The sequence below is a fragment of the Mytilus edulis genome, chromosome 9 (assembly GCF_963676685.1).
Source record: "Mytilus edulis chromosome 9, xbMytEdul2.2, whole genome shotgun sequence".
Taxonomy (NCBI): domain Eukaryota; kingdom Metazoa; phylum Mollusca; class Bivalvia; order Mytilida; family Mytilidae; genus Mytilus; species Mytilus edulis.
In genome coordinates, this window is record NC_092352.1 from 817837 (window position 1) to 842615 (window position 24779).

Sequence of the window (24779 nt, forward strand, 5' to 3'; positions counted from 1 at the left end):
CTTGACATCCCTAGGGACTATATTAGAAATGTTATTTTGTAGGTACAAAATGAGACCCTAGGAATATTCCAATCCTTGGCATCCCTGGGGACTATATTAGAAATGTTATTGTGTAGGTACAAAATGAGACCCCAGGAATATTCCAATCCTTGGCATCCCTAGGGACTATATTAGAAATGTTATTTTGTAGGTACAAAATGAGACCCCAGGAATATTCCAATCCTTGACATCCCTAGGGACTATATTAGAAAAAGGTTATTTTGTAGGTACAAAATGAGACCCCAGGAATATTCCAATCTTTAACGTCCCTAGGGACTATATAAGAAATGTTATTTTGTAGGTACAAAATGAGACCCAAGGAATATTCCAATCGCTGTCATCCCTGGGGACTATATTAGAAATGTTATTTTGTAGGTACAAAATGAGACCCCAGGAATATTCCAATCTTTGACATCTCTAGGGACTATATTAGAAATGTTATTTTGTAGGTACAAAATGAGACCCCAGGAATATTCCAATCCTTGGCATCACTAGGGACTATATTAGAAATGTTATTGTGTAGGTACAAAATGAGACCCCAGGAATATTCCAATCCTTGACATCCCTAGGGACTATATTAGAAATGTTATTTTGTAGGTACAAAATGAGACCCTAGGAATATTCCAATCCTTGGCATCACTAGGGACTATATTAGAAATGTTATTGTGTAGGTACAAAATGAGACCCCAGGAATATTCCAATCCTTGGCATCACTAGGGACTATATTAGAAATGTTATTTTGTAGGTACAAAATGAGACCCCAGGAATATTCCAATCCTTGGCATCCCTAGGGACTATATTAGAAATGTTATTTTGTAGGTACAAAATGAGACCCCAGGAATATTCCAATCTTTAACGTCCCTATGGACTATATTAGAAATGTTATTTTGTAGGTACAAAATGAGACCCCAGGAATATTCCAATCTTTAATGTCCCTAGGGACTATATTAGAAATGTTGAATCACAGGAAACAGTTACCAGTCTATGTGAAGAAAGAAGGAATTAGTACCAGTATGGATAACAAGACTATTCCAGATATACTGAAGGATGGGATTTCTCAGGACTCAGTCGACCTAGAATTTACTACATCTAGTGTAGATATTACTGAGGAACGGAAAGTTCAGGTTTGTTCAAATACACTATTGTCAAGATTTGATTTTATAATCCTCTCAAACAAAGTTTGGCAATATGATAATCTGTCTAAATTAAGGCTTGAGTTCCTTTTACAATTTAATCCAAATGTTGATTTACAATTATAGATGATTGTGTGTCAAATCTCAAGCCGGAAAGATTGGTTTCTTAGTAAAATACAGAACTGACTTTTATGTTAGAAAAATGACAGAAATGAAGGCATCTCAGACAAAAAAAAGCAGAAATATCATATTATTCATAAAGTTATTCTTTCAATATTGTTGTGCACTGCATAGTTTATCATCAATACATTTGCTGTTCAAAAGTCATTAATTGACTAAAAGTTGTCTCCCATTTTTAATTATTGTGTCTTTTTTTCATTTAGGAAATTGAATATTTTTAGAGGAAAAACTGATAAACATCAGCAGGTTGACACTTACTTATATTGCCAACAATTTACTTTTAAATTGTGTCTTGTAATAGTTTAAAGTTGTAGTCTAAATTTATTTTTACTGTTTATCTGTGTCAATTGGCAATGGTGAAAACTCATGTTATCTTTACTCATAACCATATTACAATTTAGAACAATACTTTTTAGAAGGATAATCATTAATGGCAAGTTTATTTGATTACATGTCACACTATTATGGTAACATTAGTAGTCTGTTAAATGTATGAAACCAGTAGAAGTGTTCCATGAGATACTGGTAGTATATTTTCCCCTCCTTTATTGAACTGGTGAAAATGTTTAATAAGATAATATCTATTACAGATCACAGTGTTTGAGAACAATCCATTTTCCTGGGATAAAACAGAGTCTAAATTTATTTCTTCTAAGACCGTCTCTGTATCAATAGGTAATGGTGAAAACATGGTCGTACCTTCTAAAATCAAGTTCCAAAATTCTCTGGGGTCATCTAATAGTCTGACTGTTCAGATAGCCCTCCCCTCCGATGGAGATTTTAGTCAGGAGATCATGTATAAGATGTATTGGAGGAACGCTGAGGACAGTATCATAGTGGGTATAAATAATGCAGAAAGTTCTCTCCAACATGTAGTATATATACAGAAAGATGTTCCTCCCTCAGAGACGGTTTATGATTTAAAGAAGACGGTGGACTCTGGACATTGGACGTCTACTGAATCATTTAGTGTGTTAATTAGTGGAGGACTATATGACGAGGCAGCCTTAATTTATATTGGGATATTTATAACATCAGGTTTGTATACTTAATGGATGGAGGTTCAGTATCAGATAATTTATCTTTTATATAAGCTTTGGATTTCAAATATTTTGGCCACGAGCATCACTGAATAGACATGTATTGTCGAAATGCGCATCTGGTGCAAGAAAGTTGGTACCATTAATTTTATTATGGATGACTTTAAAACTTATGGTAAACCTGAGAATTAGGTAAGGACTGGTATATGGCTTTACAAAAGGTCTATGTTTGGACTGATATATAGCTTCACAAAATGTTACTGTTTTGAAAATCTTTCTATGAAATGCAAATTGATACGACAGTTATATATTATGTTTTATATCATAGATTGTAGATCATGTATGGTGTTAAATGTCAATTTCTACATTATTGTGCTATTTCATGGTGGTTAGTATTTATTGGAGGAGAAAGCTGGAGTGCCTGGAGAAAACTACTGATCTTTCCTAGGAAAACTGACAATCCTAGTCAATTAAGATTGGAGTCAAGTGCATCTGCCCCATGTAGGATTCAAACACACAACCTCAGTAATGACTAGCTAGTGATACAGTTGTTAGACTTCTTATACCACTCCGCCACAGAAGCCCCATCTGATGTAAAAACATGCAGCTGACATATAGAATTAAAAACTATGTTATCTATGATGTTTCATATTGTTCCTTAGTTTATATATTTTAAAAAATAATGATTCAATACACCATAACTCAAGTCATTTGTATATTTTTTAAAATAATGATTCAATACACCATAACACAAGTCATTTGATTAAGGTTTTCCCCTTTCATTCTATTTTTAGACAAGAATTCTACTGCAACATCCAGAAAGAGAAGGTCAGCCCTGGTGCAAAATACTACTGTAATAGAATATTCTGTTTTGGCTACTACTACAGGGTGTCGTGTGTGGGATGAAGTGGCACAACAATGGGAGAAAACATCTTGTCAGGTAGGTAGAGATAACTTATAACAGAGTGTCGTGTGTGGGATGATGTGGCACAGCAATGGGAGAAAACATCTTGTCAGGTAGGTAGAGATAACTTATAACAGGGTGTCGTGTGTGGGACGATGTGGCACAGCAATGGGAGAAAACATCTTGTCAGGTAGGTAGAGATAACTTATAACAGGGTGTCGTGTGTGGGATGATGTCGCACAACAATGGGAGAAAACATCTTGTCAGGTAGGTAGAGATAACTTATAACAGGGTGTCGTGTGTGGGATGATGTGGCACAACAATGGGAGAAAACATCTTGTCAGGTAGGTAGAGATAACTTATAACAGGGTGTCGTGTGTGGGATGATGTCGCACAACAATGGGAGAAAACATCTTGTCAGGTAGGTAGAGATAACTTATAACAGGGTGTCGTTTGTGGGACTATGTGGCACAGCAATGGGAGAAAACATCTTGTCAGGTAGGTAGCGATAAGACAAATATAAAAGAACACCTTGTTAAGTAAGTTGGATACAGATCAACCATTTTATAAAGAAAGAGATAATCAACTAATTGGGTTTGAAAAAAAATCTATATATACACATGGAAAAAAGTATTACACCACCAAAAAGAAAAGCAAATTTATAAAACATCCTTTATTGCTTTGTGATATTATTTATCGAAATAGAACTTTCCAGCATGATTTTTGTACTCAGACTCGAAAATCAACCAATCAAATTGCTGGATTTCATGTTTCGAGCATGATTTTTGTGCTCCTAGCACTGAGCAAAGTTTTATGCCTTCATGGCCAGATCTTAACCCTATCAAGCATGTATGGGACATTATTGGACGAAAAACTGCGCGAAAGGACACCCCAGTTCAGACACTTGATGAATTAAACAATGCACTTCACCAGGAATGGTTGCAGTTACCCCAACAACTAAGTCGTCGATTTGCAGCAGGCATGAGAAGACATTTAGAGGCAGTTATTTGTGGGAATGGATGTTACACCAAGTACTGATTTTTTGGCCTATAAAGTTCAACATGATGTAAACTATGGCTTTAATATTTATTTTGAAATGTCTGACATTGTTATATTCAATTACAGTAAAAGTTGTAAAATGCCTTTTTATGTACAAAAATGACTTCATTTGTAATCAAAATTGCTGTTATTAAAAAAAATTCATACATTTTTAGCTCACCTGGCCCGAAGGGCCAAGTGAGCTTTTCTCATCACTTGGCGTCCTTTGTCCGTCGTCTTCCGTCGTCGTCCGTCGTCGTCGTCCGTCGTCGTTAACTTTTACAAAAATCTTCTCCTCTGAAACTACTGGGCCAAATCAAACCAAACTTGGCCACAATCATCATTGGGGTATCTAGTTTAAAAAATGTGTGGCGTGACCCGGTCAACCAACCAAGATGGCCGCCACAGCTAAAAATAGAACATAGGGGTAAAATGCAGTTTTTGGCTTATAACTCAAAAACCAAAGCATTTAGAGCAAATCTGACATGGGGTAAAAATGTTTATCAGGTCAAGATCTATCTGCCCTGAAATTTTCAGATGAATCGGTCAATCGGTTGTTGGGTTGCTGCCCCTGAATTGGTAATTTTGAAGAAATTTTGCTGTTTTTGGTTATTATCTTGAATATTATTATAGTTAGAGATAAACTGTAAACAGCAATAATGTTCAGCAAAGTAAGATCTACAAATAAGTCAACATGACCAAAATGGTCAGTTGACCCGTTTAGGAGTAATTGCCCTTTATAGTCAATTTTTAACCATTTTTCGTTAATTAAAGTAATCTTTTACAAAAATCTTCTCCTCTGAAACTACTTGGCCAGATTAATCCAAACTTGGCCACAATCATCTTTGGGGTATCTAGTTTAAAAAATGTGTGGCGTGACCTGGTCAACCAACCAAGATGGCCGCCACGGCTAAAAATAGAACAAAGGGGTAAAATGCAGTTTTTGGCTTATAACTCAAAAACCAAAGCATTTTGAGGAAATCTGACATGGGATAAAAATGTTTATCAGGTCAAGATCTATCTGCCCTAAAATTTTCAGATGAATCGGTCAATCGGTTGTTGGGTTGCTGCCCCTGAATTGGTAATTTTGAGGAAATTTTGCTGTTTTTGGTTATTATCTTGAATATTATTATAGATAGAGATAAACTGTAAACAGCAATAATGTTCAGCAAAGTAAGATCTACAAATAAGTCAACATGACCAAAATGGTCAGTTGACCCGTTTAGGAGTTATTGCCCTTTATAGTCAATTTTTAACCATTTTTCGTAAATTAAAGTAATCTTTTACAAAAATCTTCTCCTCTGAAACTACTTGGCCAAATTAATCCAAACTTGGCCACAATCATCTTTGGGGTATCTAGTTTAAAAAATGTGTGGCGTGACCTGGTCAACCAACCAAGATGGCCGCCACCGCTAAAAATAGAACATAGGGGTAAAATGCAGTTTTTGGCTTATAACTCAAAAACCAAAGCATTTTGAGGAAATCTGACATGGGATAAAAATGTTTATCAGGTCAAGAACTATCTGCCCTGAATTTTTCAGATGAATCGGTCAATCGGTTGTTGGGTTGCTGCCCCTGAATTGGTAATTTTGAGGAAATTTTGCTGTTTTTGGTTATTATCTTGAATATTATTATAGATAGAGATAAATTGTAAACAGCAATAATGTTCAGCAAAGTAAGATCTACAAATAAGTCAACATGACCAAAATGGTCAGTTGACCCCTTTAGGAGTTATTGCCCTTTATAGTCAATCTTTAACCATTTTTCATAAATCTAAGTAATCTTTTACAAAATCTCCACTGAAACTACTAGGCCACAATCATCTTTGGGGTATCTAGTTTGAAAAATGTGTCTGATGACCTGGCCATTCAACCAAGATGGCCGCCACGGCTAAAAATAGAACATAGGGGTAAATTGCAGTTTTTTGCTTATAACTATGAAACCAAAGCATCTAGAGCAAATCTGACAAGAAGTTAAATTGTTAATCAAGTCAATATCTATCTGCCCTGAATTTTTCAGATGAATTGGACAACTGGTTGTTGGGTTGCTGCCCTCCAATTGGTAATTTTTAAAGAAATTTTGCCGTTTTTGGTTATCTTGAATACTATTATAGATAGCGATAAACTGTAAACAGCAATAATGTTCAGCAAAGTAAGATCTACAAATAAGTCAACATGACCTAAATGGTCAATTGACCCCTTAAGGAGTTATTGCCCTTTATAGTCAATTTTTAACAATTTTCATTAATTTGGTAAATTTATGTAAATTTTTACCAAATATAGTTCTCTGTTACTAATGGGCAAAGTTCATGATAGATATAATTGTAAGAAGCAAAATCGTTCAGTAAAGTAAGAACTTCAAACACATCACCATCACCAAAATACAATTTTGTCATGAATCCATTTGTGTCCTTTGTTTAATATGCACATAGACCAAGGTGAGCGACACAGGCTCTTTAGAGCCTCTAGTTTTATTTCGTTTTAATGCCAAAGTTATCATTAACAATAAACCAATATCATTATACAAATGTTTAATAATATTCTATCTGAAAAAGAAGTTAATTTTCCAAGGTTTGAAAAATTAAGGTGTTGCAATACTTTTTTCCATGTGTATACAAAACGTTGATTAAAAAAAAAGATGAATAGGTAAGTATTCCTTTTGAACATCTATTAAATATTTACTCCCACAGAAGGAAATTAAAAGATAAAATTATGGATTCTGAAATATCCTTCATATTGGGATTTCATATAGTATGCTTGCATGATTATAGTTCAAGTTTTAACTAATTGGAATTTGTGAATACAATATATTATATTTTATTCTGTTTGTAATTTCAGCCCTCACTGGAGTCAACAGTAAATGAGACTGTCTGTTTATGTAGTAATCCACCAGGGAATAACTTTGCCACAACGTTCTATGTGCCACCAAACACCATTGACTTTGGTTCCGTGTTCTCTAAGTTTGACATCAGTAACTCAGCTGTATTGTTCACTGTAATCAGTATCATAGTCCTGTTTCTTCTTATATCTATCTGGGCTGTCAGACAGGACAAAAGAGATCCAGAAAAGGTACAGTACGCAAGGGTTTAACAATACTTTCATAAAAAACGATTTCAAAAGGAGATAAATGTTAGTAACATATTGCTGTTCCTAAAAATTGACCAACTGTAGGCATGAGTGATAAAAGGAGATTTGTTTTTCTAAAAATGGGAGATTTGACCTAAATGTTAAGGGACTGTGATCTTTAAGGGAAATTTCCTGAGTTAAAAAAATATAGTTGGAGGCAGATATCTGAAGAGTTGACACTTATATCTAGGGAGTTGTCATACATATCTAGAGAGATGACATATATTTAGAATGCAAAGGTTATATTGCCATTTATAAAATTGAGAATGGAGATGGGGAATGTACCAAAGAGACAACCACAGAACAGACAACAGCAGATGTATGTGTTGCTCTGTATAAAGATTTTCCTGATATCATAAATGTAATTACAATTTATGTCCATTTAAAAAAAAAATCAATTTAACAAATGCATACAACAATTTCTAAATTCGTAGTACCTAAATGTATTATGACAATTAAAACAAACATGAAAAATCTACTTTTTTAAAACCAATAGCCCATCAGAAGCTCATCAGGTACACTAATTACATAATTTTGCATTGTCATTGTTTCTCTTGTAGTGGGCCATTTCCTATTTAGTTGACAATGCCCCAACAGATGAATATCTATATATGGTAACGGTATACACAGGACTGAATAGAAATGCAGGGACTAAATCTAATGTCAGATTTGTGATTTCTGGGGAGAAAAAAACAACAGAGGTCAAATATCTAGATGATGGACAAAATAAGGTAATATGTAGGATATAATAGGGTTATACCAAGTTATGGACAAAATAAGGTTATTTGTAGGATATAATAGGGTTATACCAAGTTATGGACAAAATAAGGTAATTTGTAGGATATAATAGGGTTATACCAAGTTATGGACAAAATAAGGTAATTTGTAGGATATAATGGGGTTATACCAAGTTATGGACAAAATAAGGTAATGTGTAGGATATAAAAGGGTTAAACCCAGTTATGGACAAAGTAAGGTAATTTGTAGGATATAATAGGGTTATACCAAGTTATGGAAAAAATAAGGTAATTTGTAGGATATAATAGGGTTATACCAAGTTATGGACAAAGTAAGGTAATGTGTAGGATATAATAAGGTTATACCAAGTTATGGACAAAATAAGGTAATTTGTAGGATATAATAGGGTTATACCAAGTTATGGACAAAGTAAGGTAATTTGTAGGATATAATAAGGTTATACCAAGTTATGGACAAAATAAGGTAATTTGTAGGATATAATAGGGTTATAGCCAGTTATGGACAAAATAAGGTAATTAGTAGGATATAATAAGGTTATACCCAGTAATAGACAAAATAAGGTAATTAGTAGGATATAATAGGGTTATACCAAGTTATGGACAAAGTAGGTAATTTGTAGGATATAATAGGGTTATACCAAGTTATGGACAAAATAAGGTAATATGTAGGATATAATAGGGTTATACCAAGTTATGGACAAAGTAAGGTAATATTATAACGCTGCCTCCCTGGTGTTAGAGTCTACACCAGAGATAACAGGTTACAAATAAAAGGGATTTCTTTAACTGGTATGATTTATAATACTATAAAATGTACGACCCGACGTCTAATTGGAATACCGTCGAACCAACACACTTTACAGCTTCGTTAACCTTGACTTCAGAGGTGTATCAAATGTTATATAATTATTATTTATAAATCATAAAGACAAATCATATAAAAGTTTTGATCATTTATTTGACAATCTTAAAATGGCAGAGAGAATTGGATGGCTGTGAAGGCTCTAGATGTTACTGGTTTGGTTGGGTTCCCGGTATGGTTGGTCTATCTTATTAAATATATGTATACACATACATATATAACAATCCAGAGTAACTTCTCTGTAGTTCAGTCGGCTAGTTTAAAAACTACCATTAGCATATATAGCTCATTCAGGCTTACAAAGGGTCTCAATAAAAGAACACCTATAAAATTATGTAGCCTTAATTCAACAACATTTATCTAAAATAACTATCTGTATAAAAATACCGTAATGGTTATTACTGTGACCAAGACAATCTATTTCTTTAATACTTAAAGAAATATATTTACTCCCATATAGGCTCCCAACTTTATCTCCTTAATTTCCTCCTTAAGCTCCCAAATGTCTCCTAACTTTCCTCTTTAAGCTCCCAAATTTATCTCCTAACTTTACTCCCACAGCTCCTTAAAGCTCCCAACTTTACTCCCACAGCTCCTTAAGCTCCCAAATTCTCCCACAGCTCCTTAAACTCCCACAGCTCCTTAAGCTCCCAAATTTATCTCCTAACTTTACTACCACATCTCCTTAAACTCCCACAGCTCCTTAAGCTCCCAACTTTACTCCCACAGCTCCTTAAGCTCCCACAGCTCCTTAAGCTCCCAAATTTATCTCTCAACTTTCCTCCTTAAGCTCCTTAAGCTCCCAACTTTACTCCCACTTTAACATAATTTCATAAACTTTTAATATGAATATTATAATTTTCCTTGGTAAGGATCTATAATTAAGTCAATTTTTTCAATAACAAAAAGTTATTAACATTTTCTACATTGATCAGGACATTAGTCAGTGCAGAGTCGACGTTGGTCAGGTCAAGTTTTCTAACACTTAAAATTAGTTTTTTTAATACTTTTTCTTATATCTCTGTATTCAATGTTAGAATCTTCCTTGACATCAAATTTGAAGTCAAACCTTCAAAGAACAAAAAAGTTATTAGCATTTTACATCGGTCAGGACATTAGTCACGGGAGTATGTAGTTGGTCAGGTCAAGTTTTCTAACTCTTGAAAATATTTTTTTTTCGTATTTTTTCTTATATTTTTGTATTAAATGTATTATTCTTCCTTGGTATCGAATTTGAAGTCTATCCTGTCAATAATAAAACATTTTTTAGCCGTTTCACATCGGTCAGGACATTAGTAGTTTCAAAGTCAAGTTGGTCAGGTCAAGTTTTCTAACTCTTTAAAATATTTTTTTTTTTTTTTAAATTATATTCAATAAATATAAGTTCTCATCTTGCTTGATTCCAAATTTCATGTAAATCCTTCCAATAATAAAAAAGTTTTAAGCATTTTCATTTCTGTCAGGACTTTGTCAGGACATTGTCAGGACATTAGTGTAACCCCCGAAATGGCAATTCAAAATGTAAACACTGGACATTTTATGTAAATAAAGATGTTTTCCAGCTTAAACTCATTAAGAACTAATATATGCATTCATCATGAAGGTTATTACACCAACAGGATAACTTAGGAACACATGAAAAAGGTTAATATCTCAAATAAACAACAAAACTAAAGGAAGCGGCACTCAGGGAACAAACTTTGTCTTTGTCACCGCGAGTAAATTAAACTCATAACATCACTTTAAACACAATAGATTAAATCAATTTCAGTGTAATCAGCTTATCAAATACATTCATATGCAAAGCATATCATCTCACAGTCATCTTCGTATTATTATTTGTACTTAATAACACAGCACATTCAAAAGGGGGGTTGACGGCATTACATTGCCCCCATCCTTCAGATTATGGTCCCCAAATAGGTTGACTTGATTTGGTTCCCAGTAATAGGAACTAAAATTGGGTAATATTTTATAATATTCAACAAACATTTTTTAAAAATAACATTGATCCGGCACATAGTCAGTATACTTACAGTACTTTATGACTTTGATTTTTCAAAACAAAAATCTTATTCCAATTTGGCGGATATTTTACTATATCTGATAAACAGAGTATATAGATACAACTCAACAACATAAAGATATAATTTTCTGCAATTAAAACACATGAAGGAGCTTATTTTTACCAATAATACATGTATTTTACTATCGGACTGTTTACTTCGTTTCACTCTGGTTTAAGGTTCGTTCTTTTCATTCTCATATTCTGGTTTGCAAGCATAATGAAATGCTTCTCCAACAAAACCATTTTATCATTGTATGCTCCATAAACACTGACCAGTGATTAGGTCATTCGTGTGTCTATCTCTTTTGAGCATATATGTCGTTTCTGTCTGTTAGTGATTTTTATTTTTTAAACCCTATTTGGTGTTAAATATACTTGTTGCTCTGTTAATACTTTCCACCGGGCTTGCAAACATTGTACAATGTTTCTCTTGCAGACCCGTTCTTGCCAAGCTTTGCTCTATAGACACTGACCAGTAATAAGGTCACTCATGAGTCTATCTCTTTTGAGCAATCAAACACCGACTTCTATACGATCTGTGAAATATTTTAGGTGCACGCAGCCTTCTTAGGAAGGTGCCTCGTTGTGTACCTCTCATTATTTACTGATCACTATGTACTCTATCTCTTTTGATAAACTCTCTCGGAAAACATACCTTCAGGTTTCATATTTTGACTGGCCATGCCAAAACATCTACATTTCAGTACTTAACTGAGACAGTCTTTCTAGCAACATATTTTATTTTAATTTTCTTTATTGAGAGTAAAGATAACCGTTCTTTTCATAGGGCCTCTCGCTAAAATTGTAATCATTCAACAATCATTCTATCAGTGTGTTGAACAATCGCATAGCACCACATAACCAGAATTTTTAACCAAACTGTCAAATTACTTTTTATGTTTTAATAAAGTTCTGAAACTAGAAATACCAATAAAGTACAGTATTTTCACCCAAAATGTTCGTAATTTTAAAACAAACCCCAACAGAATTTTATTTAGCGCGACCATATACTGTGCCGTTAGTAATAGTTTATCTCTGTAGCATTAACTTCTACAATTTCCGCTTTGGAAATTTTAAAGAGACATCATCTCTCATTTTAAAACAAATGAACAAGGTATAACCTCATTTTTTTTTATAACTAATAAGCCATCCTTAGTGAAAGGATATCAACATGATATTTATACATAAAACCTATTCCACAAATGGCGACATCTTTTATTTCCGCACGATAAAAAAACATCATGTTTAAAATACATGAGTATCTAACTTTAAATCTAAAACTGCTTTTATCAATTAATTCTGAAGAGTTTAACAAAAATCTCATACATAGAAAAACTTAATGATTTTTGTTTTGTTTTATAGACAATGGTCTACACTGTTTCAGTCTCGACCGTACGAACATTTCGACCTTTCTGTCTATCAGCTATACGTAAGGCTTCAAGTCTAACAGCAATATTCTCTGCTTCATTTATTGAAGATGGTCCAACCTCTCTCAATCGGAGGCGTATATCAGTCTCTGGAATTGCATCGATAAAATAATAAAGGGACAATGTGTCCATAACTAGAGCAGTAGTATCCTGGTAAGCCCTACGTGTAAGTTTCTTTATAGCTTGTGCAAGTTCTTGCAGCGTTTCATTTTTCTTTCTTACCCTTGTTTGCAACTCAGCCCTAAAAACTTCGGACCTATTTATCGAACCGAACCGATTTTTCAGAGCATTAACCAAACACTGAAAATCGTGCCGTTCCCCATCAGTTATTTCATTTAATATAGCCCGAGCACTTCCAGATAAACTACTAGCCAAAATTAAGGCCTTAGTCTTCGGATCCCAATCATTTATTTCTGCCAATAAATCAAATTGTGTCAAATACTCCTCCAAATCATCTGAGCCGTCATAGATTTGAGGTTTTATTTTGCATGAGAAATCCGGTTTTGACTGTCTGATATCTGAAATATGACTGTTATTTTTATCAGTCTTATCTTGCCTGATTATGTGTATTTTGACCCCCTGCAGTATATTGAACCCCTTCTATAGACCTTGATTTTCAAAAATTCAAGCTATTCTAACTCCTTAACAGTATTATAATACTTCAATAAGAAGTTTGTATGTATTTAACAAACTGGCAAAGATATTTTGGAAATTTTACATAGCCATGGTATTTTGACCCCCTGCGGTATATTGAACCTTCTATAGACCTTGATTTTCAAAAATTCAAGCTATTCTAACTCCTTAACATAGTAAAAATACTTCAATTTGTAGTTTGTATGTATTCAAAATGCTGGAAAAGATATTTTGAAAATTTTACTTAGCCATGGTATTTTGACCCCCTGCGGTATATTGAACCCCCTTCTATAGACCTTGATTTCCAAAAATTCAAGCTATTCTAACTCCTTAACATAGTAATAATACTTCAATAAGTTGTTTGTATGTATATGACATGCTGGAAAAGATATTTTGAAAATTTTACTTAGCCATGGTATTTTGACCCCCCCCTGCGGTATATTGAACCCCCTACCATAGACATTCAATTTCAAAAATTCCAGCTATTCTTAATCCTTAACATTGTAAAAATACTCCAATAAGTAGTTTGTATGCATTTAACATGCTGGAAAAGATATCTTGAAGAAGAAAAAAATTTCATGGTATTTTGACCCCCCCCCCCCAAACCCTACCATGGTATATTGAACCCCCTACTATAGACCTTGAATTTCAAAAACCCAAGCTATTCTAACTCCTTAACATAATTATAATACTCCAATAAGTAGTTTGTATGTATTTAACAAATTGGCAAAGATATTTTAAAAATTTTACGTAGCCATGGTATTTTGACCCCCTGCGGTATATTGAACCCCCTTATATAGACCTTGACCTTCAAAAACCCAAGTTTTTCTAACTCCTTAACATAGTTTTAATACTCCAATAAGTAGTTTGTTTGTATTTAACATGCTGGAAAAGATATTTTGAAAATTTTACTTAGCCATGTTATTGTACCATGGTATATTGAACCCCCTACTATACATCTAAACTAAAGACCTTTCATGTTAAAATATCTTGCTACTGTAACTCCATAACATATTTATTATACTCCATTCAGTAGTATGTATTTATTTTATTAGTTTGAAAAGATGTTTTGAAAATTTTACTTTTTAAAATCAAGTGAGCCATGGTAATTTGACCCCCTCCCCCTTTTTTACCATGGAGAATTAAAACTTAAAAGTCTACCATTCTATATGAATATTTTAAATTTCAAAGAATAATAGTGTCCAAGCTACATGGTCTAGTTTTAATGCTTTAAGAAGTTTTTTTAATGAAATTTTGTTGGTTAAGATTTCAGAGCACTTATACCAAGCAAATATTTTTCTTTTAACCAATCATTGAAAATTTACCTCCCCTTCTTGTATAAATGATTTTTAATATTTGATTAGCTTTTATATAATGTTAAACGTTTTATTAATCATCTAAAATGAAAAAAAACAGGGGGGGGGTTCAATTTACCATGGGGGTTCAATTTTTCATACAGGGGGGGGGGGTTCAATTTATCATGGGGGGGTTCAATTTACCATAGCGGTATTTTGACCCCGGGGTCATTTTACCATGGGGTTCAAAATACCATATGACACCGGCTATTTGTTGTACTTTCAATTCCCCGTCCTAAAATTGGGGTGGACCTACTTTTCATAGCTTGCCCTTCAAATTTTGCAAACATCAGGTTCATATCATTTGAAAAATCGGAAAAACATTTGTCCATCCGGAGTTTCATTTCTGCCCGTGCCTCTGCCATCATTCTCTCCGTTCTTTTATGTCCTGACCGATGTAAAATGCTAATTACTTTTTTTTTCTTTGAAAGTTCGATTTCAAATTTAATGTCAAGGAGGATCCTAGCATTGAATACAGAGATATTAGAAAAAATATTAAAAAAAAACTAATTTTAAGTGTGAGAAAACTTGACCTGACCAACGTCGACTCTGCACTGACTAATGTCCTGACCAACGTAGAAAATGCCTAAAACTTTTTTATTCTTTAATGTATGGATTTCAAATTTAATGTCGAGGTAGATTATAATACTAAATATATTGATGCAAAAAAATAGATTAAAAAAAATAATTTAAAGAAAAAACTTGACCTGACCAACGTCGACTCTGCTCTGACTAATGTCCTGACAGATGCAGAAAACTTTTTATTATTAAAAAAATTGTCTCAACTTCCTTACCAAGGAAGATGATAGCAATAAATACAGGAATTTATGAGAAAAAAAACCCCGCTGAATTTTATTTTTTTTAATTTTTTTAAATGTTAGAAAACTTGACCTGACCAACTTGATATTTGTCATGATGAATGTCCTGACCGTTATAAAGATATCAATAACCTTTTTGTTATTTATTGGGATATTACCAAGTTAGGTATCAGGGAAGATTACAACACTTAGTATAAGCATGTAAAAAAAATATTTCAAACTTGACCTCACCAATGTTTTACCTAGTCCTGCAATGTCCTGAATGATGAAGAAAAGACAAATATTATATAACTGTTTTTTTCCTCTCTCTTAAGACAGAAAATACTTAATTCTTTAAATTATATAGATATTTTTATTGTATTTAAACATAGTAAAGAAAGAACTTGGATGCACTTTTTATTATTCGTAATATATGTGTATAAGAAAGGCAAAAGACAGTGACATAATAAAATTATATTTCTGTGTGATTCTAACATAATTCTACATGTAAAAACAATATATTGACATCAAAAGAAGCCCATTTCCTGTCCTTATTTATCATGTTTATGTTATTTGACATGTTTAATCCCTCATTAACTAAACAACAAAAAATGAGTGAAATAGATAAGAAAAATATAGTTAAGTAAACATTCCAATTTGTGTTAATTTTAATTAATGTATGTGTGAATAAATTTTAATTATTCATGTCACTGTCTTTGGACTTAATTGCATTCTGTACATCTTTATAATCCTTTCATATTAAATGTACAAAAGGTGCATTTCCTTAGTATCTACAGAGACATATGTCTCTGGTATATATCCCTTTCAATAACAAAAAAGAACGGTCAGGACATTCGTCATGATATAAAGATCAAGTTGGTCGGATCAAGTTTTGTAACATTTAAAAAAAATAACCTAATTTCATAAACTTTTAATATGAATATTATAATTTTCCTTGGTAAGGATCTATAATTAAGTCAATTCTTTCAATAACAAAAAGTTATTAACATTTTCTACATTGATCAGGACATTAGTCAGTGCAGAGTCGACGTTGGTCAGGTCAAGTTTTCTAACACTTAAAATTAGTTTTTTTAATATTTTTTCTTATATCTCTGTATTCAATGTTAGAATCTTCCTTGACATCAAATTTGAAGTCAAACCTTCAAAGAACAAAAAAGTTATTAGCATTTTACATCGGTCAGGACATTAGTCACGGGAGTACGTAGTTGGTCAGGTCAAGTTTTCTAACTCTTGAAAATATTTTTTTTTCGTATTTTTTCTTATATTTTTGTATTAAATGTATTATTCTTCCTTGGTATCGAATTTGAAGTCTATCCTGTCAATAATAAAACATTTTTTAGCCGTTTCACATCGGTCAGGACATTAGTAGTTTCAAAGTCAAGTTGGTCAGATCAAGTTTTCTAACTCTTAAAAATATTTTTTTATTTTTTTAAAATTATATTCAATAAATATAAGTTCTCATCTTGCTTGATTCCAAATTTCAAGTAAATCCTTCCAATAATAAAAAAGTTTTAAGCATTTTCATTTCTGTCAGGACTTTGTCAGGACATTGTCAGACATTGTCAGGACATTAGTGTAACCCCCGAAATGGCAATTCAAAATGTAAACACTGGACATTTTATGTAAATAAAGATGTTTTCCAGCTTAAACTCATTAAGAACTAATATATATGTATTCATCATGAAGGTTATTACACCAACAGGATAACTTAGGAACACATGAAAAGGGTTAATATCTCAAATAAACAACAAAACTAAAGGAAGCGGCACTCAGGGAACAAACTTTGTCTTTGTCACCGCGAGTAAATTAAACTCATAACATCACTTTAAACACAATAGATTAAATCAATTTCAGTGTAATCAGCGTATCAAATACATTCATATGCAAAGCATATCATCTCACAGTCATCTTCGTATTATTATTTGTACTTAATAACACAGAACATTCCAAAAGGGGGGTTGACGGCATTACAATATGTAGGATATAATAGGGTTATACCAAGTTATGGACAAAATAAAGTTATTTGTAGGATATAATAGGGTTATACCAAGTTATGGACAAAATACGGTAATTTGTAGGATATAATAGGGTTATACCAAGTTATGGACAAAATAAGGTAATTTGTAGGATATACCGTATAGCGGGTTATTTTCGCGGGTGTAAAATTTCGCGATTTTCATTGAATTAGGTATACGAAAAATTTTGGCGGTTATTATTTAGGCGGTTTCAACATTTTTAACATTACCTTTGCATGTACACTTTTAAATTGGCGGAATTTATTTTGGCGATTTTGTTCTATCCGCGAAAATAAGCGAAAATTTACACCCCGCGAAAATAACCCGCTATACGGTAATAGGGTTATACTAAGTTATGGACAAAATAAGGTAATTTGTAGGATATAATAGGGTTATACCAAGTTATGGACAAAATAAGGTTATTTGTAGGATATAATAGGGTTATACCAAGTTATGGACAAAATAAGGTAATTTGTAGGATATAATATGGTTATACCAAGTTATGGACAAAATAAGGTAATTTTTAGGATATAATAGGGTTATACCAAGTTATGGACAAAATAAGGTTATTTGTAGGATATAATAGGGTTGTACCAAGTTATGGACAAAATAAGGTAATTTGTAGGATATAATAGGGTTATACCAAGTTATGGACAAAATAAGGTTTATGGACAAAATAAGGTAATTTGTAGGATATAATAGGGTTATACCAAGTTATGGACAAAATAAGGAAATTGTAGGATATAATAGGGTTATACCCAGTTATGGACAAAATAAGGTTTATGGACAAAATAAGGTAATTTGTAGGAGATAATAGGGTTATACCAAGTTATGGACAAAATAAGGTAATTTGTAGGATATAATAGGGTTATACCCAGTTATGGACAAAGTAAGGTAATTTGTACACTGCTAATTTTGCATAGGTACTTTTTCTGTACAAAAAATCTGTAGTACTGGAAAATTACTTTTAAAATATAGTACTTTTTTAGTACTTTAAATTTATTGTAATATTTAAGTACTTGTTTTTTACAGTACTTGATTTGTACTTTAAATTTTAAGTACTCAATTTGTACTTTAATTGTGTAGTACTAAATGTGTACCTTAAATATTAGGTACTCATTTTGTACCTTTATTTTGAAGTGCTTGATATGTACTTAAATTTTAAGTACAAATCAAGTACTGTAAAAAACAGGTACCTAAATATTACAATAAATTTAAAGTACTATATTTTAAAAGTAATTTTCCAGTACCACAGACTTTTTGTACAGAAAAAGTACCTATGCAAAAGTAGCAGTGTAGGAAGCGATTTTTACGGCATTGCCATTTCTTTTCTCTAGGAAAAGTCTTGAGAGATATCTGCATTACGTTGTTTTATGAACCTTTAGTACATGTATGCCCTGCTGACTGCAAATTTTGGGGTCGATTAAACTTGTAGTTTCAGAGTATAACTGATAAGAAGGATGTGGATTTTTTTTTTTCAGAAGAGATGTAAGAACAATATTGAAATTCAATTCTTCTTGAATAATTGATCATAGGTCTTTCCTTCCATATTGTTTTAATGAAACTGTCATAAATAAACGGTCATACATATTGCTTGGTTGGTTGGTTGGCTGGTTGGTTTGTTTATTACTTAAACACTTGGGATAGGGTCTCTTGAAGCAAGCGGAAAAAAATGAGATCTTGGACCCCGTATTGAACACACGAGACGGAAACATGCACTGATTTTTGGTTGGTTGGCTAAACATGTTGATTGGTTGATTAAACACGTTGGTTGGTTGGTTAAACACGTTGGAAAGTTTTTCTTGAAACAAGCGAGAAAGAAACAAATGAGATCGTGGACTCCATATTAAACACATGAGATGGAAACATGCACTGATTGATTGATTGATTGATTGGTTGGTTGGCTAAACATGTTGGTTGGTTGATTAAACACGTTGGTTGGTTGGTTGGTTGGTTGGTTAAACACGTTGGATAGTGTTTCTTTAAACAAGCGAGAAAGAAACAAATGAGATCGTGGACTCCATATTAAACACATGAGACGGAAACATGCACTGATTGATTTATTGGTTGGTTGGTAGGTTGAACACGTTGATTGGTTGATCAAACACATTCATTTGTAAGTGGGGGGGGGGGGGGGGGTCCTAGGGATTTTTTTTTTATATAAACGGAACAGAATGGTTAAAATTGCCGTTTTACAATTTAAATCAATTGCTTCTTAAAAGCAATTGTAAACGGTCTTCCCCCCCTTTTGAAACATGATTGATTGTTATGTGTGTGTGTGTGTGTGTGCGTGTTTGTTTGTTTGTTTGTTTGTCTATTTGTTTGTTTGTTTGTTTGTTTGTTTGTTTGTCTGTTTGTTTGTTTGTTTCTATAAGGGGTCTATATTATTCCGGGGAAGTTTCATGTTTAGTTCGGAAAGTTTTTATTTTATTTCAGGTCCAGCGCGCGCGCCAGATTGAGGAGACATCACGTGACGCGGGTTGATAATAACGAAAACTCTTTTTATTTCTTTTCAGGTGGGGACGTTGAACAGACAACATCTATAGAGATGGAATGTACACAATGTAATTTCTTTTGTCATTGTAGGAAATTGACATTTCGGTCACAGTTCACCAGCAGTGCATGATTTGGATTTTATTGATCCGGTGTAACTTTAAAACACGTGTTGCATGATTATTTTCTTGTAATGTACATTTTTCAGCACCAGGGCTTTGGGATAGGCAGTACTAGGAGGTTTGTAATGACTGTCCCTCAACAAATACACAATCCTGCATTCTTACAAATATGGCATGATGATTCTGGTAAAGGTGGTGCTGCATCATGGTACCTAAATAAAGTCCTGATAGAAGATCTACAGACAGAGGAAAGGTAATAATAAAACAGAAGACGTTATTACATTATTTTATAGGAATATATTGGTGTACAAATTCACTCACAAACAAATAAAGTGACTTGGTCCAGTTTATACACTAATAAATTCCTTTGAAAAGATGTTTAATCCTTATAATTCTTTTTAAATGGGAAACAACTCATGACCTCTATCACATGTGAATTGCATATTTTTGTCACTGAATTGACCTTGCAAAATGTAATTCTATCAACATCATCTATTGAAGAATAAACAACATCAGAAGCCAAAACCGGACGCCTTCTAGTCAAATTATTCCCGTATATGCAAATCATAAAAGAATAATTGTTGTCCTGACAACAGTAAAAATTAAAGTGTGGTGTTGTGAGATAAGTTTTTGGATATTCCAAATGTGGTTTGTCTCCCTTTTTTTTAAAAGAAATTGTAACAAGACTTACCCATAGGCCTTGTCTGTTTCAATGTAAGTTTGTGATTAGGCCATATATGGTTCAAAATTCCTAATGCACCTAAGATTGAGCAACTTAAAAGCTGTGCGTAAAGTGATTTTGGACATGTTTCTAATTTTAACAAGTGTCTAAGCTTAACCATCTGTGTTGATTTGGAAAGTAGAGGACCATAGAATAAATATGTCAAAACTAGGGAGTTGTTAAATGTATTCAAAGTATTGAATTTTCAAAGAACTTATTGTGTGAAAAAAGTTTTTTTTTACCACAAATGGATTTTTGCGATATGCTAATTTATGGAAAAATGAATGTCACTTCATACCCTGAAAATTTAACCACATTTGTGAAAATGTCGCAGCTTAGAAAGGAGCCATCATTTATATCCAAGTTAACCATATGGACTGAGCTACAGAAGAAAACGTCACCATTACCTGGAAATATATTGTGCATATTGACCCATATGCGTAACATGTGTTGATAGTAAATTGAAATAAAATGCTGACCCTGAGTTTGAATAAACAGACATATATGTGAAGAGACTATGATTATATGATTATTTCATTGTAGATACCTATTCCTGTGTAACAAGTGGCTGTCATTGGACCATGACGATGGTAAAATACAGAGTATCATCCCTGTGGTGGATACAAAAGAGACAAAACAGTTTTCTTTTCTTTTCAACGAGCAGACAAGAGAAAATACTACAGACAGCCATCTTTGGTTGTCAGTAGGTCTCCGCCCAGAACCCAGTAATTTCTCTCGACTACAAAGATTGGCTTGCTGTCTGACACTTCTGTTCCTGACCATGATTTCTAATGCTATGTTTTATGGTCAGGGAACAGGGTCCAGCCAGGTGTCATTAGGACCTCTAAACTTCAGTTTAGCAGGGATTTATATATCCTTCATCAGTTTGTTGTTAACAATTCCAGTGATGTTGATGATAACATATTTATTTAGAAAATCTTGTCACTTGAGGAAAGACACAGCCATATCAGACATGGAGAGATTGACAATGTCTAATGGTGGACATGAACATACATTACCATGGGGATGTCAGATCATAGCCTGGGCTTTAGTTGTATCTGCTGTAGTCCTCTCTGGATTCTTTGTTATACTGTATAGTATGGAATGGGGCAAGACTAAGTCAGAAGAGTGGCTTCTGTGTTTTTTCCTCTCATTCTTTGAATCTATGTTTGTGATGGATCCATTAAAGGTAGGTATTCATTGAATCTCAGATGTAAATTTATTTTGAAAAAAAAAAGATTTTATGTGGATTTTTATTTAGGTTTTGTCAAAGTTTGCATATATAAAAGCCTACACAATTTGCACTTGGTTCACCTTTAACCTTGAAATCTACAAAAAATGGTATCCCATTAATAACAAGGAATCTACAGTTACTAGTTGGGTCCTTCATGAAAGTGTTATTCTATCTTGGAAGGTAGGATAAACCTACATCAGTCATCATTATGATGTTATCAAACCCTATGAATAACATAGATTGTAATGTTTGAACCTTGCATGGTGGTTATTAAATAATAATTGTTTGAATAACGTTCTACTGGTCTGTGAGAATCATTTTGAAAATTAGGAGATGTAGTTTAATGATACAACTAAAAGAGAGCAAATGATGTAGACTTAAACAACTAGAGTTCCCCATACTGAGTCAGCAATGAGCAAACCCATACCGATAGTTATAAGTAAAAAAGGCGCAAGCATGAAAAACATTATACCTGGTAGTCATTACGATTATGTTGTTAAATCTGATTTAAAGTCTCTGATCCTTATAATACTATAATATGATCTCCAGAATTGAATGTAAATCCTTCTGTGATAATTTGTTTTAAAACCTATTTTCCCCTAATTTCAGATAATTGTGATAGCTACAGTTTTTGCCTACATCTCCAGAAGAGCAAAACCAGAGAAGAATGTTGTATACAACAAGGAATTATTATTAGAAGAAATCAAGAAAAAAGCAACTTCACCTGTGTCTTATTGTATTGGTATGGAAAAGTACATTAAAATACAAGCATGTATTAAAAAAAATTCCAATAAACATTCTATAATAGTGCTCCTTTTCAAATGTAATTATAGATTATCGATGATCATCTCAGTGAGATTGACTTTCTCGCTTGAGCCGGCCGTACGGCAAAAGAGAGAAAAGCAATCAAGTTGAGAGTATTTTTACCTATGATGACTTTGTCAATGTCATATCAATTTCATTAGCATCGCCACTTGCCTCCTTAGTTTCTAGTAAAATTTGCCATCTCCAGCGAGTAGCATGATATGAAAAATTATTCCAAAAAAAGATCAAGGGGAAAATGCACAAAATAGCGATAATTGTCTATATATATATATAAAATTTCAAGAATTATTTCTTACAAATGAACTAAAGAATTATGTGGGAGTACATTAATGAGACGTGAAGCCCAACACTACACAATAATTCCTTAAACTCAGGTATATTGTTGTTTACACATATATAAAAATAAGGAGATGTGGTATGATTGCCAATGAGACAACCAATCACCAAGCGTCAAATGAATTGCATGTTAGCAATTATAGGCAGCCAAACACCCTTCAACAATGAGGGAAAAATACCAAATGGATGGCAATAAAAGGCTGGACATGAAAAAAAAATATGAACTGGATGTATAATGCTGTATACGAGTTCACTTCATGTCCTGCAAGTTACTTTTGTCATCATCACAGCTAACAAGGCTTAGGATTGATAACAGGTTAAATGCTCAATTTTAACTATCAGAAATTTTTGTGTCTGCTTTAAACATTTTTTTTTTAAAGTTACAGTGAAACTGCAATTGCATATATATGTGGGTATTCTCTTGTTGTTTCCAAAATTTCACCTTTATTTGCAGATACATTCAGGAAGGAGTCTTCTCCATTGAATCCAGAGATTGTTTCCAAACTAAAGGTACAACGAAAGGCAGTATTAAAGGCTGAGCACATCTTTACAGAGTTAATACTGTATGCTGTATTTCTTACTGTGTTGTACCTGATCAGCTTCAGTAACCGTGATGTACAATGGTATTACTCAAAACAACATATTGAACAACAATTAGTCGTCAGTAACAAGGACATTACATCATGGGACACAATCAGGTTTGAAAATGTAAGATTTCTCAGTGGGTGTGTAAATAAAATATCTGCAAAGCATGACTGATTGTAAACATATAAAATGTCTTTAAATATAAGAAGATGTGTTATGATTGCCAATGAGAAAACTATCCACAAAAGACCAAAATGACACAAACATTAAAAACTATAGGTCACTGTACGGCCTTCAACAGTCAAAGACAGTCGATTTACTAGATATTATTATTTACTACAAATTTAACCTAACATCTGGTTTACAGTTTCTTTTATTATTTTGCCTTACCTGACAACATTATAAATATGTCATGACATCTTTTAACATCTCTTCCAAACATATTTCTAGTTGTGTTTAAACATGATGAAAAGGTTGTAAAGAAAATTATGATTTGTTTTTCATTTTAATCTTATTGGATAAAACAAAATGTTAGTTGAAAGTTATGCAATACCTTTGACTCAGATGATCATGAGTATATATATTATGATCCAATAGTTGCAAAAAGTAAAATCACAAAAATACTGAACTTAGAGAAAAATCAATTTCGGAAAGTCCATAATCACATGGCAAAATCAAAAAACAAAATACAATGCTGTCCTCTGTTTTTGATTGTGAGTCCATTTTGTGACACTGATCAAAGGCTTATCATATAATTTGTGCTAATGATAAGCAACACAATGACTATACCACCAGTAGAGCAAGATCTGCTCACCCTCAGAACACCTGAGATTATCCAAAGATTTTGATGGATTCATGCTGCTCAGTCTTTTGTTTTCTCTGTGTTTTTTGTTGATTTGTTCATAAGTTTATAATATCTGTTGTCTCATTTGCATATCTCTTACATCTCTAACGTAAGGGTACCCAAATTGCACCGAGTACCCAAATTGCACCTATTTAGAAAAAATAGCAATAAAAATCTTACAAGATTTCCTAGAGACTAAACAAGTTGTATTTTTTTTATTTGAT

General features: G+C 33.0%; 1 protein-coding gene across 1 annotated transcript in view; it reads left to right on the top strand.

Annotated features, from left to right (window-relative positions):
• Window positions 1-24779, top strand: part of LOC139489370 (polycystin-1-like protein 2) — a 73529-nt gene that overhangs the window by 43928 nt on the left and 4822 nt on the right. Inside the window, exons 12-20 of the mRNA XM_071275680.1 lie at window positions 933-1163; window positions 1943-2390; window positions 3187-3332; window positions 7172-7402; window positions 8020-8190; window positions 20103-20263; window positions 21275-21920; window positions 22575-22707; window positions 23581-23834. Of these exons, the coding sequence (XP_071131781.1) occupies window positions 933-1163; window positions 1943-2390; window positions 3187-3332; window positions 7172-7402; window positions 8020-8190; window positions 20103-20263; window positions 21275-21920; window positions 22575-22707; window positions 23581-23834 (2421 nt within the window). The remainder of the gene's footprint in view (window positions 1-932; window positions 1164-1942; window positions 2391-3186; window positions 3333-7171; window positions 7403-8019; window positions 8191-20102; window positions 20264-21274; window positions 21921-22574; window positions 22708-23580; window positions 23835-24779) is intronic.